We start from the raw sequence: 13,124 nt of genomic DNA, 5'->3' as shown, positions 1-13,124 counted from the left end.
CACAGTTTGATGAAACCAGCAGAAATACGATGATAAAACGCACAGATGCAATGCTGCACTTAAGAGATTCTTTCTATGAAAATGCACTTGCATGGTTTCTCCTACTACTATTAAATGACCCTCAATAATTCTTGTCATTTCCCACCAATGCAGCGGACAGTATGCCAGTTACCACAATGACCATTTTAAAAGGAAAAACAAGCAGGTATGTAATACATTAATTGTAAAACTCATGTCCCATATGAAAACAGATACGCTCTCAGTCTAGTTTTCACACCTTCTCCCCCCATTGCTTTTTCTTCTCTGGACTTTGCCTATATGGAGATATTGTTTATCAGAATCATAATGATGAATATGAAGTCTGGCATTTGAAGCATAAAAGATGTCGATAAGGAAGACCTAGAGATAATGCAGGATGAAAGGTGACAGAGAACAAAGTTAAAACCTTATATAAAACTTTTATTATGCTGATCTTTGCCACCGATGTAAAGTCATTCAAGGTAAGCTATAAATTTGACCCAGTAAAGTTTATTATTTACCAGGGTTCACAATATCTACATAAAGGATACATCTGGGGTCGTCTGTGTGTACATGAGGTGTTTGTGTGGATACTTGGCCATGAGTTCTTGTTAGTCCTAGTTTCTGTCATATCTGTAGTGAACATGATGGTAACTGTTGCTAAAAACATTCCATTGCATTATAAAACTACAACTTCTTTAGGTTTAAAACTGCTAGGGGGAACGTAACAAATGGGGGCTCGTCCGGGATTTGAATCCGGGACCTCTCGCATTAAACATGGAGGAGCTAACCTCATCCTGACTGCTTCGGAATCAAACCTGCAAATTGTCCTGGTGCAACCCTATCTACTAGAAAATTAAGCTTATATTCTCATATATGTTCTTAGACGAATGCATTTGGGGAAAGAAATAATTGCTGTGTGGATTAATTATGTCCACTGTCAGTGTTTTTTCCAGTCCATGAAGTGTTAACTTCTTGTACCGCACAGAAGTTGTAAGAAGGTGGCAGTGGTTAATTGGTATACAACACAAAGGACTTTAACTTTAATGGAAAGAATCTGGCATAGTTACATATTGATGTTTATGCATCCTGTCAGGTCAGCTTGACTTTATCAATAATTAACCAAGACGATGATGTTTCCCTAACTTTAAAGTGCTTTGATTTGCTTCAACATTACCAAACTAGGGTTATCATATTAGTTGTGACCTCCCTCTTCCTCAAAACGCTCACAAAGCTAAAGGCTCCAAGGAAATTTATTTCGTCATTGGAGTAGCAACTTCAGGACATTTTTTTTTTAAGTCATGGGGATATTAGATCTGTTTCTCCAGTCCTCCAGCTCTGTCTCCCTGGTGGGGGCTCTGGTGGTCCTGCTGCTCGTCTACCTCGTCTCTTCCTCCAGCTTCAGCTCCCAGGAGGACAGGAAGGAACCTCCAGGACCAAAACCACTTCCATTACTCAGAAACCTTCTGCAGTTTGACCTCAAGAGACCCTACAACACATTACTGAAGGTGAGGTAGTGCTGTCAGAGTTGCTTTCTTGTAGGGTTTGTTGTTTCTGCCTCTCTGGCAGCTCTCACATCTTGTTTTCTTTCTCCTGAGCGTGTCTTATATCAGATAATGTCATGACATTATGCCACTGGTCTCAGCTTTCCAAGAAATATGGATCAGTGTTCACCGTCTATATGGGACCCAAAAAAGTGGTGGTCCTGGCAGGATACAAGACGGTGAAGGAGGCACTCATCAATCATGCTGAAGTGTTTGGAGACAGAGATCCAATGCAAATTGTGGAAGACACTCAAAAAGGACATGGTAAGGAAAGGCTTTTCTCAAATACTTACCTTTTCATGTTTTTAGCCTTTGCCCATAATCACTTAATTTGGTTTAACATATTTTGCTGAACTACTTCATCTCAGGGCTTTTATGGGCCAACGGTGACTCGTGGAAAGAGATGAGGCGCTTTGCTTTGACGAACCTCAGAGACTTTGGGATGGGCAAGAGGGCATCTGAAGACAAAATCATTGAGGAATGTGACCACCTCATAGAGGTGCTTAAGAAATATAAAGGCAAGTGTTTTATTGTATCCAACTGCATGATGAGCAACATTTCTTCCATCCTCCTGATTTTGATTTCTGTTTCCTGTTTCCCTTGTTGCAGGAGAAGCTTTTGATACGACCCAACCAGTAAACTACGCAGTCTCCAATATTATCTGCTCCATTGTTTATGGTAGCAGATTTTAATATAATGATCCAGAGTTTACATCCCTGGTAGACCGAACAAACAGAGGCATTCATCTTGTGGGCTCCCCGTCAGTACAGGTGTCATTTCATATATTTATTGATATTAAACTTTAAGCATTATGATTTTAATATACACTATGCACAACTTGGGGCAACTGAATTGAAGAAATAATGTAATTTTTCATATTGCTTGTTAAAAAACGTTCTGTCTTATTACATACTTATTTTTAACAGGTGTATAACATGTTCCCATGGATCGGTAAATGGTTTGCTGACATGAAGGAAATCCAGATGTTGTCTACTGCCAACGGCAAACATAATTTACAGCTGTTCAGTCGTTTGAAGGAGACCCTCAATCCACAGATGTGCAGATGCTTTGTGGACACCTTTCTTGTCCGAATGCAAAATCTTGAGGTTGGGAAACGTACCATGACCTATCAGAAATGCTATCATGCTCATTGTTATTAAGACTTAAGAAGATTTAAGATTTGCCAGATTATGTTTGAACTAAAGTAGACATTGTTCCACTTTTGATTCCCACATTTGAGGGTGATGTGGTGTACAGCTTCAAATGAAGTAATGCAACATCCTCATCAGACCCTTGTTTCTTCATCCAGTGACTCCTTCTGCTTGACAAAGCTGACTGTTTCCACCCAGTAGAGTTATCAGTGACAAGGAATGGAGTGCAACCCATTCCACTATCACTACTACTGCATTAAAACAACAACAACAAAATCCCTCAAAGTTTTGGATCAGATTTATTTGAATAACTGCACTGATTCATCTTTTACCTGCAGGAATCTGGGATTACCAACAGTCACTTCCACCATGACAACCTTTTGCAGACGGTTCTTAATCTCTTTTCTGCTGGCACTGACACAACAGCAACTACACTGAGGTGGGGACTTCTGTTTATGGCCAAGAATCCAAAAATACAAGGTAAGGAGCTTTATACAACGAACAATCCAAGCAACAATATGTGCTTTACCAACACAAAATTATCTTCATGAAAACAAAAACTTTTTAATCTTCCAGACCAGGTCCAGGAGGAGCTGAGCAAGGTGATAGGAGAACGTCAGGTTCAAGTCGAGGACAGGAAGAACCTGCCCTTCACCGACGCCGTCATCCATGAGACGCAGAGACTGGCCAACATCGTCCCCATGTCACTTCCTCACAAAACGAGCCAAGACATCACTTTCCAGGGTCACTTCATTCAGAAGGTCAGACTGAATAAAACATCTAAAAAAGCTGCAGGCAGCAACACCACATATAGCAAACTGTTGAATTGCTTTGTTGTCCACAGGGGACCACAGTATATCCTCTCTTGACATCTGTCCTGTATGATGAGAGTGAGTGGGAGAGGCCACGCAGCTTTTATCCTGCTCACTTCCTGGACAAAGATGGGAAGTTCGTCAAGCGAGAAGCCTTCATGCCTTTTTCTGCAGGTTGGTGAATTCATCCATCACTTCTTGATGTTCTCTTCCCTACAGATGTGATGAATATTTTCCTTCGGTCTCTCCCTCTATCAGGTCGCAGAGCTTGTGTCGGAGAGAGTCTGGCTAGGATGGAGCTCTTCATCTTCTTCGCCAGCCTCCTGCAAAAGTTTCATTTCACTCCTCCTCCTGGAGTTTCAGAGGATGAACTGGATCTGACTCCACGTGTGGGCCTCACCCTGAACCCTTCACCCCATAAACTGAGTGCTGTTCCCCGGATGTGAGCTTGAAAATGCTGCTTGGCAGTAAGATTCAAGTCTCAGTGAGTTGATTTTCACACAAGTAGAACAATGTAAACTATGTAGCTGCTTTTGTGAATCACAAATGATGCAGCGTTGATTGCTTTTAATCAGTAATGTGAAATTAAGATTCAGAAAATAAGTCACAAGTTCAGGCTTAAATGTCAAAGAAGAGACAGAAAGAAATACTGTCAAGGGAGTATTTTATAATACTGACAAGTAGAGATGTGCTGATCATATACGCAGTATCAGTACTGGTCCAAAAAAAAAAGTATAATCCGATCCATTATTAACTGGACTGAGATATATAATATTATTGTATTATAATTATTGATGCATTAATGTGTTCATTACTTTAATGTTGCAGCTGGTAAATGTGGAGTTGACTTTAATGACTTTGTATACTGCTGGGTTAGTTTAATCTATAATAATACATAGTCACTTATTGGTTCATTATATTTCTTATTAATAAACTGAATCTGCAAAGTAACAAGTGGTAATAAGTAGTTGTTTAGGAGAGGGAAAAAGACGGTATCGGATAGGTATCGGTATCAGCAGATACTCAAGGTTGTGGTATCGGTACAGGACATGAAAAGTGGTATGGAGTCATCCCTACTGACAAGCTAAACACACAACGGAGAACAATATCCAATTGAATCTTTTTAATGGATATCGTAGCAGTGCAAATGCAATATGACACAAAATTACAACATAATAAAATGCAGCAAAATAACATAAATCCCACATTAGGATGCAACAATTTGTTCACAAATTAAAATATCTATTGCAGCAAGAACATATTTGACTTTTCATTATTTTTAAGTTGCAAAAAGGACATCTGAACTTAAACGTTTGGAAAAAAAATTAAACCCAAAAAGGACTGTAATGCTTGTCAGCTTTTTCTGTCAATCTGTTTTCTTGCCTACAAAGATGCAATCTAAAGCAATAAGAACTTCTTATTATAGATAGATGACCAAGAGTGTGCAGTTAGATGGAACAACCATCTTAAGTCCAACACAAGCTAGAAACAATTGTTTGATAAGAAATCTGAGGCACAAATCCAACAGTCCACTCCCTAACAGACAGAAAACACATTTATAATTATGAGAAGTCTCATTTCCTCTGATTTATTTTGGTTCGCTGACACTGCTGTAGAAACTGCTGGGATCATCGTCTGCTTCCGTCTTCACCACAGTATTGACTGTAGAATACGTCACCTCCTCCTCTTTGACCTGCATGACACAAACCAGACGCTTTACACGCTTCACACCATTAAAACGAGGGTCGGTAGCGTTCTTCAAAAACATTTTTTGTTATATTTGTTGAAATTCTCATTACATCCCAACAGCATTAATAAATCAAATGCTCTGACAGACAAAGAAAATAAAAAAATCTGTTATCTGTGGGTGTCGAAGGACTGTAATGACGATAGCCTGTTTGTTGTTTACATTCATAATGATAATTTGGGGGAGTGGCTTTGGAGGAAAGCCTGAAGAGACGGGCTGTTGGAGTTTGCGACTTGGGATTTAGGGACTTTTGGAGCTGGTGCTGCCATCTACTTTCATTGGAAAAGAGTTGGCAACACTGGGCTTGGTTTTTAGGTTGAATCATTTTTTAAAAATCTAGTGTACTCTTGCTAGTTTCTACCGTTACCCTAGCTTTAACTACGAAATTGTCTATATTTACGGTAATCTTATGGCTGAGCTGTCTATCTTCTGGTGAATCATTTGTTTTCATTCACATTACCAACCATTATATGGGAAAAAAAAAAGTTTTCAGGAACTTGGAAATGATAAAATGAAGCTCCACTGCCAAAAGTATATGGACACACAAACAGATACAACCATATGTTGGACATCTCATTACTAAACGATGGGCACTGAATTGGGTTTAGGTCAGGGCTCTGTGCACGCTAATCAAGTTCTTCCACACCAAATAAAAGCTGGAGCTGCCTTTGTGCACGGGGGGCATTATCATGTTGAAACAGAACAGGGTCTTCCCCAAAATGTTGCCATAAAATTGTAAACATGCAATTGTCTGTAATGTAATTTTAGTCTGTAGCATTAAGATTTAAAATCAACAAAAAATATGTGAGCACATACGTTTGGCCATATAGTGTAAGTAATACATCAGTACAAACAGGAAGGCAATCGAGGCACTCCAAAATACCAAAACAAGTTGCAACGAGGAAGAAAATATATTAAAAAGCCTTTATTGTAGTGGCTAAATCATTTAAAAAGCCAACATGTTTTGACCACTGTAGGTCTTCGTCAGGGCTTAAAAACAAACAGACAAGGCGGATGTGGACTCACCTATGTGGTATCAACAACAATTTAAAAAAAAAAAATGATTTAGCCACTACAATAAAGGCTTTTTAATATATTTTCTTCCTTGTTGCCACTTGTTTTGGTATTTTGGAGTGCCTGGATTTACCCGTTTTCCAAGCGCACCCGACACGTTTTGTCTTACAATTGAACACACATAGCAACCAGTTGTCTCTCTTTCCTAATACATCAGTACCTTAATAAAATGCATTCCATAATTGCATTGCAAAGTAAATTTAAGATTAAGCCATTATAGAAGTAGAAAACCACAGCTGAATAAATACAGGTGTATCAGGTCACTCACCTTTTTGTAAGGAGAGGCCTGTTGGTTAGCATGGTTAACAGTGACATAGGTCAGATTGCTCTCTGGCTCATCCTGAGTGCAAACAACACAGTGGTTAATAAATTACAAATATTAAGTGCACACATGTATTTATTACATGCAATAGTATTTCTGAACTTTATATAAAAATGCCCATGCTTTTACAGAGGAGAGAAATAGACCCTCTACATCAGTATTGCTGTAATGCAGCTTGTGACCACCAGTGGCAGCAGTGAGCACTGATTTTCATCATTGTAATGAGCTATTTTGGGATTTTACATAAACTTTATTGTGTTTAATGGAACTCATCCGAACTTCTCAGTGTAAGTAAATATGTTTTTGGTTATTTTACATGCACCAATAAGATAAGTTCACTTTTCTCTTTGGTGTTTTTATTTTTATTTTTCTGGCATTCATCTGTCATGAAATTAGTTAGAGTTAAATGCCAGAGATGGTGCTTCATTGTTGTGACCATCCAGGACCGGGATACATAATAATTATAACGATCTGGCATCAGGGCTAAAATGTCTGGAAACCAAACTTCAAATATTCTGATTCACAATTCACAAAAATGGAGTGAATATGCTGATTGCAAAGACTTCACTCAAATGACATGGTTAGATCTGGATTGATCCGTTTTACCGAGTCATGTTATCCAGATAGATTAGTATCAATACATTTTACTTACAGGGTGTTGGGTTGGTTTCGGAACATCTGGAACAAAAAGGGAAAATTTCAAAGATTAGTCTTCAAACATCATCATTCTGTACATTAAACATGTTATCATTTATACCGAGGACATGGAAAATACTTGCTTTCGATTGGCTGGCATCAGTCCATTGACATTGGGTCACCTCAAATATACAGTAGCTCTGGTCAACAGTTTATATTCATTTGCTGTACTGTATTAATATTGCAAGGTATATTACACTACAGGTAACCATAGCAACATGATGTTACAGTATACTTAGTGCAAAGTCAGTTCCACAAATATAGAATAGCAGAAGAACGGATATGGAACTGTTTTCTGTGGTCATTTGATCAGTACAAAAGAAAATGTCGATTGTTGTTAGTTGTTATGGTGACGACAGAACACGTCAGGAAAGCAGCCCCCCGGAAAGAAAACAGACGCGGCTCTGGAGACGGATGGATGGTAGTTAGCTAGTTAGCTTGTCCTTCTCCGGAGCATCGGGGAGTGAGGCGGTGGAGCCGTTAAGGCCCAGACACACCAAGTCGACATCCAAGAACTAGTGGCATTGAAGGCCTTCTGTTGCATCGCCTCACGTCTCCTTTGTCTCGGCCAACAAGTTGCATTTGAACGCACCGCAAAGACGACAGCCGACGTAGGTTAGCACGTACGTTCTGCTCCTGCGTGAGAGGAAATAACTCTCCACACCAGCAGGCGGCGGTAGTCTGTATTCATCATTCAAAAAGAGAAACGGGAAGAGCGAGGGCGGCAGATATACGAGCCGTTGTTTATGATACGTACATGAAACAAAGCGGCGTCTGGCGACCATTCTCACACCACTCTCTCTCACAACTTAGCTTCATTCCAGATGTTCATTTCACAGTGAAAACACCTGTGTATCAGATGGATCAGATGAAGATGAACAATGAGAAGAGCCTTCTGTGTGTCCTCATGACTTTGCTGGTCGGCTTGCTTTCCTCACTTCCGTTTCTCTTCTCGTGTACTGATTGGTTTAAGCTGAACAGCCAATCAGTGTAATTTCTCTCACTGACGAGCTCTGCCTCCGATTCAACATGCTGTATTGGCCAAAAGCCTCCGACACTGGCAGACTAGAGTCAACTGAGCGGGACACACCGTAAAAACTAGACGGACAGACGCTCACCGACGACCCCAAACTGTCCGACGGCCGACCGACGGCTTGGTGTGTGTAGCCAGCTAGCTTGCTAATGCATTAAAGCGAGGTGGAATTAGCGAGCCAGATGGCTAGCTTTCTAATTCTACGATGCTTTAATGTTACACTGATTACAGAAAATGTATTGTCACTAATCTGGCGATAGCTCTGTGCTTTCCTCCTCGCTGTGACTAGAGTGTGTGGATGAAGCATTAAGTTGTTAAATTTGACTAATTTGCTCTGGCTCTCTGTGCTTCGTAACGTTACGACTCCACCGCATCACGTTTGAGTCGTTACTGCAAAACCTCACCTCAGTGAGTCCGCGCCTTTCCGTAAGTCGGTTTAGTTTATATGGAAGTTAGCCCACTACCACGGTCGTTATGGCAACGGTACACATACAAATGGCCGTCGCTCTGACCATCCTGCTACGTTGATTTGAATGGGAATGTCCCTTCTACTCCTATTCTATTTCTATGGTCAATTTTCGCTCAATTCTTTACATCCCATGACGGTGGCTATGGTGTAAGGACAATAATGCACTCTGAGGTGTCCTCATATAGAAAATAATGGACTAGTTGGACTATGCATTTATTTATTTTAACTAAATACATTATCTGAATCTCATATAATTACGTGGAACAACGACCAGTCACAGGTAACAAGCCAGTCAATCCACAAATAAATAGTATGCACTGTTATTTGAATATTAATAGTTATCCTTACATTTATCGTTATCTGGGCTCAATGTGACTACTTATCATTATATAGATCTTCGGTCACAGAGTCCAACCATAGCTATGTGTATCGTATTATATTTAAACAAGCACTGTACTTGCTGGGTTTTACTGACCCTCTGTCCGTTTGGCTCTCTTCCTGTATATGATGAGAACAGCAGCGATGACGACCAGCACTCCCACCGCCCCGACCGCTGCACCGATGATGATGTAGGTGTGATCAACAGAGGGATCTGTGGTCAGAGGATATCAGTTAGCCGAAGCAATTAATTCATAACGAAATCTGCAATTCACTTATTTGAAAATATATGACACTTCCTCTTAAAATATATAATCTAAATGTCTCATTACTTAATGATTATGTAAATAATAAGATACCTGTGAAGTCAGGTGTGTAGTCAGCCTGTATCTCTGCATTGTTCTGCTTATCAATAAACTGGCAGGTGTATTTCCTGTTGTGGCCACTCTGACGCTTCACAGTCAGACTAGAGACACATTTCCTCTGTCTGAGGAAACTGTACTTGACACCATCACCATGCAGCACAGCTCCTGTTTCATCCAACCAGCGGAAGCTGTTCTTTTGACAAGGACGGAGGTTGCTGTGTGTAAACAGAGAGCACTCTAATGTGACTTCACCGTCCATCCTTGGATCAGCGTCTGGTGGAGATGGAGAGACTGAGAGAAAACAAGAGATAACTGTTAACTCAGCATAAAACATTTTTTTTCACATCTTCCAAAAAGTGATCAACTTCACTACAGTACAAGACTCTGTATTGAAGTTTCTATCCATCTTCTGTCATCATTGTTTTACTGAGTTAAAACATGAACCAAAAGGAAACAAGACCTTTCAGTGGTGTAAGAAAATATCGATACACGAGAATCACGATATTATGTTTTGCGATACTGTATCGATATGTCGGGAAGGAGGCTAAATAGTGCTTCCAAAGTGTATGTGTAATGTATCGTGATTTTTTTTACTTTTTACAATTTCTAAATAGATGTTTTAACGCCAAAATCGATATATTTGCTTCATTTGAGTCTATGTGGAGGTAAAAGGAAGTTACTGCTTTTATTGTTGTAGTCTGAGTAGAGATAGAGATCCCCTTGGAGAAGTTAGACGAAGTATACACGTGTGTGTATTTAAATATATATACTTATTTTTTTGTATATCTACAGTTCCCTTTGTTAACACCTTATTTTGAAAAGTGGACGTAGTCCCACGTGTCTACTTCCTGTAACTTCTCCAAGGTGGTCTCTAGCTCTCCCGTCAGCTCCGTTCTCTTTATCCATCCATGGTCAGCTCCATCGGGGCCGTTTCAATGCAGAGAACACAAATGTCAGTATCTGGGTGCTCTACAGTCGTAGCATCAGCCCATTTGACCACGGAGACGAGAGCGACGGCCGGCTCCACCGCCACGTTACCTCCATACCATTAAAGCGGTGACTTCCTTCTACCACCACATAGACTCATATGAAGCAAATATATCGATTCTGGCATTAAAACATCTATTTAGAAATCGTAAAAAAATTATAAAAAATAAAAAAAATCACAATACAAAGGTGAATAGATTTTTCCCACCCCTACTCAAAAGGTGCCAAAAGTAGAATTCCCTTTTGATGATCTAAATGACTTTTAATGGAAATGAGACTCACCTGTCAGAACACTTAGAAATACAAATGCATCCTGATTAATGCTGCTCCCCTGCCGACAGGTGTAGAAACCAACATCCTCAGCATTGATGTTGTTAATGACCAAAGAGCAGTTAGTCTCCACGCTCAGTCTGTCAGCTCGAGCTGAGCTCTGTCTAACATTTCCTTTCTCAACCACAATGAGAGTCAGAGATTGATCTCTGTTGTAAAGCCATTTAACGATGGAGCATGTTGGATCAGAGGGTGATGCAGTGGCACAGGGCAGAATGACATCTTCTCCAGGTCTGTTATAGAGATAGCTGAACTCTCCACTGATGCCTGTTGGAAAGAAAAGAACACATGTTCTGTAAGAAATGACAAATTACACATAAAAATCATCTGCATGGAGACAGTCATTTTCATTTAGGTCTCAGTTAATTAGTGAATTCTGGGCTCTTTGGGAGATTAATACAGCTAAAAGCAGCACAGACGTTAAGAATAGATAAAGGTTCAGACTCAGATCAAATAAAATCTGCACATCTGATGTTACTGTCTTTGTTTTGTGTGCACCTGTATTATAGCAGCATCAATTCATAACGTAAATACTTTAATATTATATCACATTAGCAGAGAGCGAACAGACTGATCATTACTTTTGTCAACCTTTCTGTCCTTGACATTTGCATATGCTGAAGTATATATATATATATATATATATATATATATATACACTGTATACTAACATTTATCTAATAGTAAAGAAAAGGTATTAATTATGTTAATGATTAAGGAATAAGAAAACAGACTTACCTTCAAACTGAAGCACAAAAATAAGGATTAATTCCAGGAGACATTTCGTGTCCATTCTCTGTCAGCAGACGGACGTTGTGTGAGCTTTTTCTTCTCTGCTAACAGATCTGTATGTGATGGTGCTGATTCCTCTTTGTGGTTGACTTACTGACTTGAGAAACAGCTTCACCCTCTCAGCCTGTTGCTATCACTTCTATGTGAACTGCAGTTGTGTCACGTTAATTATAAAGAAATGCCATTTTAAGAGCATTTTACTTCCTTGTTTTGATAAACGTCTTGAGCAGAATGACTCAAATAGAACGGATTCAGTGGTTTAAATGATTGAATGTACATTTAAAGTAACTTGACTCAACACAGGTTTCCTCAAATATCTCCAAATGTCAAGATGTTGTAAACTCAAAAAGCCTCCAGTAGGCCGGTCCAACCCCCGGCCTAATATATTAAAACACACAAACTCCATGATTAATTAACAGTTTTTCTACTGAATCAAACCTAACGTTTAGTTCTACGTTGCTCCACGGTAACATAGAAATGTTGTCATTTCCATTCTGTCATTTCAGTGATGTAATCAAAAGAGGAAGTTCCATGTCTGGTCAGGAACCAAACACAGAATAACAACATGCTATTTTGAGTGCACAAGTGTGTTCACACTGAGATGTGTGGTAAAATGCAGTATGCACTCAAAGTACCCGGATGTTGTAGTCAAAACGTTGAGTGAGGAACGCTGGACATTTCTCACCCTCAACGGTCGCCCTCTTTGCTCCGTAGTGTACCGGGAGGTCTTTCTTCAGTTTACTTCTATACACAGTTCATAACGGCCCCGTTAACGTTGTTCTGTACCGCTGATAGCGGTGGCAGCCGACAGTCTCTGCGTTGTGTTTGACTGTAGACCGACGGCTGACGGTTAACGTAACACTCCAACGAACCGCAGACGGCTCCGATGTCTATTCAAGATGGATTTATTTGCTAACAAGCACTTCAGGACACCTGTTCACCTGTTCACCCGTTCACCTGTTCACCCATTCACCTGGGAGATATAAGCCCGGTCTCTTAGACTATACATTATACATACTGTAGACTATACATTCATATTTACAGATTAAAATCTACACACTCACCTGGGAGATATAAACCCGGTCTGACTTGCTCCCCCAGTGATGAGCTTTTATAGCTCCATGGTTACCTTGGATACTGTAGTATTACATATTATATATATATATATAAGAACCACATTAAAATATGAAAATAACACAAATATGTACACCTAACGACTATCAATTTATTAAAGCTGAAATGTTGTATCTAATGTGACATGTAAGAGGCATGTTACAGCAGCAGAAAGGGAGGAGTCACCAAACTATTTCAAACTGGTGTAAATGTAGGGCGAGGAAGCTGCAGCGGTTGCATTGAAACAGCAAATACTGAATTAAACAAATGTAAGTTATGAATGTGTTTTCTTT

At 39.7% G+C, this 13,124-nt stretch overlaps 1 protein-coding gene and 1 pseudogene across 4 annotated transcripts in view; one reads left to right on the top strand and one right to left on the bottom strand.

Annotated features, from left to right (window-relative positions):
* LOC141755950 (neural cell adhesion molecule L1-like) overlaps positions 1-11,827 on the bottom strand; it is a 69,160-nt gene extending 57,333 nt beyond the window's left edge. For 2 of the 4 annotated variants that reach the window (XM_074615322.1, XM_074615323.1), the window contains exons 1-2: positions 11,665-11,827; positions 10,879-11,193 (exon numbers count right to left, since the gene is read on the bottom strand). In XM_074615322.1, coding sequence (XP_074471423.1) covers positions 10,879-11,193; positions 11,665-11,719 — 370 coding nt within the window. In that variant the 5' untranslated portion in view covers positions 11,720-11,827. Of the gene's footprint in view, positions 1-4,633; positions 5,219-6,614; positions 6,687-7,320; positions 7,347-9,341; positions 9,459-9,603; positions 9,901-10,878; positions 11,194-11,664 lie in introns of those variants that run through there. The other 2 variants (XM_074615320.1, XM_074615324.1) reach the window with 2 other exon arrangements.
* On the top strand, positions 1,223-4,782 carry LOC141755945 (cytochrome P450 2K1-like; annotated as a pseudogene).
* Positions 11,828-13,124: the final 1,297 nt, after the last annotated feature.

The sequence above is a fragment of the Sebastes fasciatus genome, chromosome 18, assembly GCF_043250625.1.
Source record: "Sebastes fasciatus isolate fSebFas1 chromosome 18, fSebFas1.pri, whole genome shotgun sequence".
Lineage (NCBI taxonomy): Eukaryota > Metazoa > Chordata > Actinopteri > Perciformes > Sebastidae > Sebastes > Sebastes fasciatus.
Note: the sequence above shows the minus strand (reverse complement) of the source record. Positions and strands in the feature narration are given on the sequence as shown.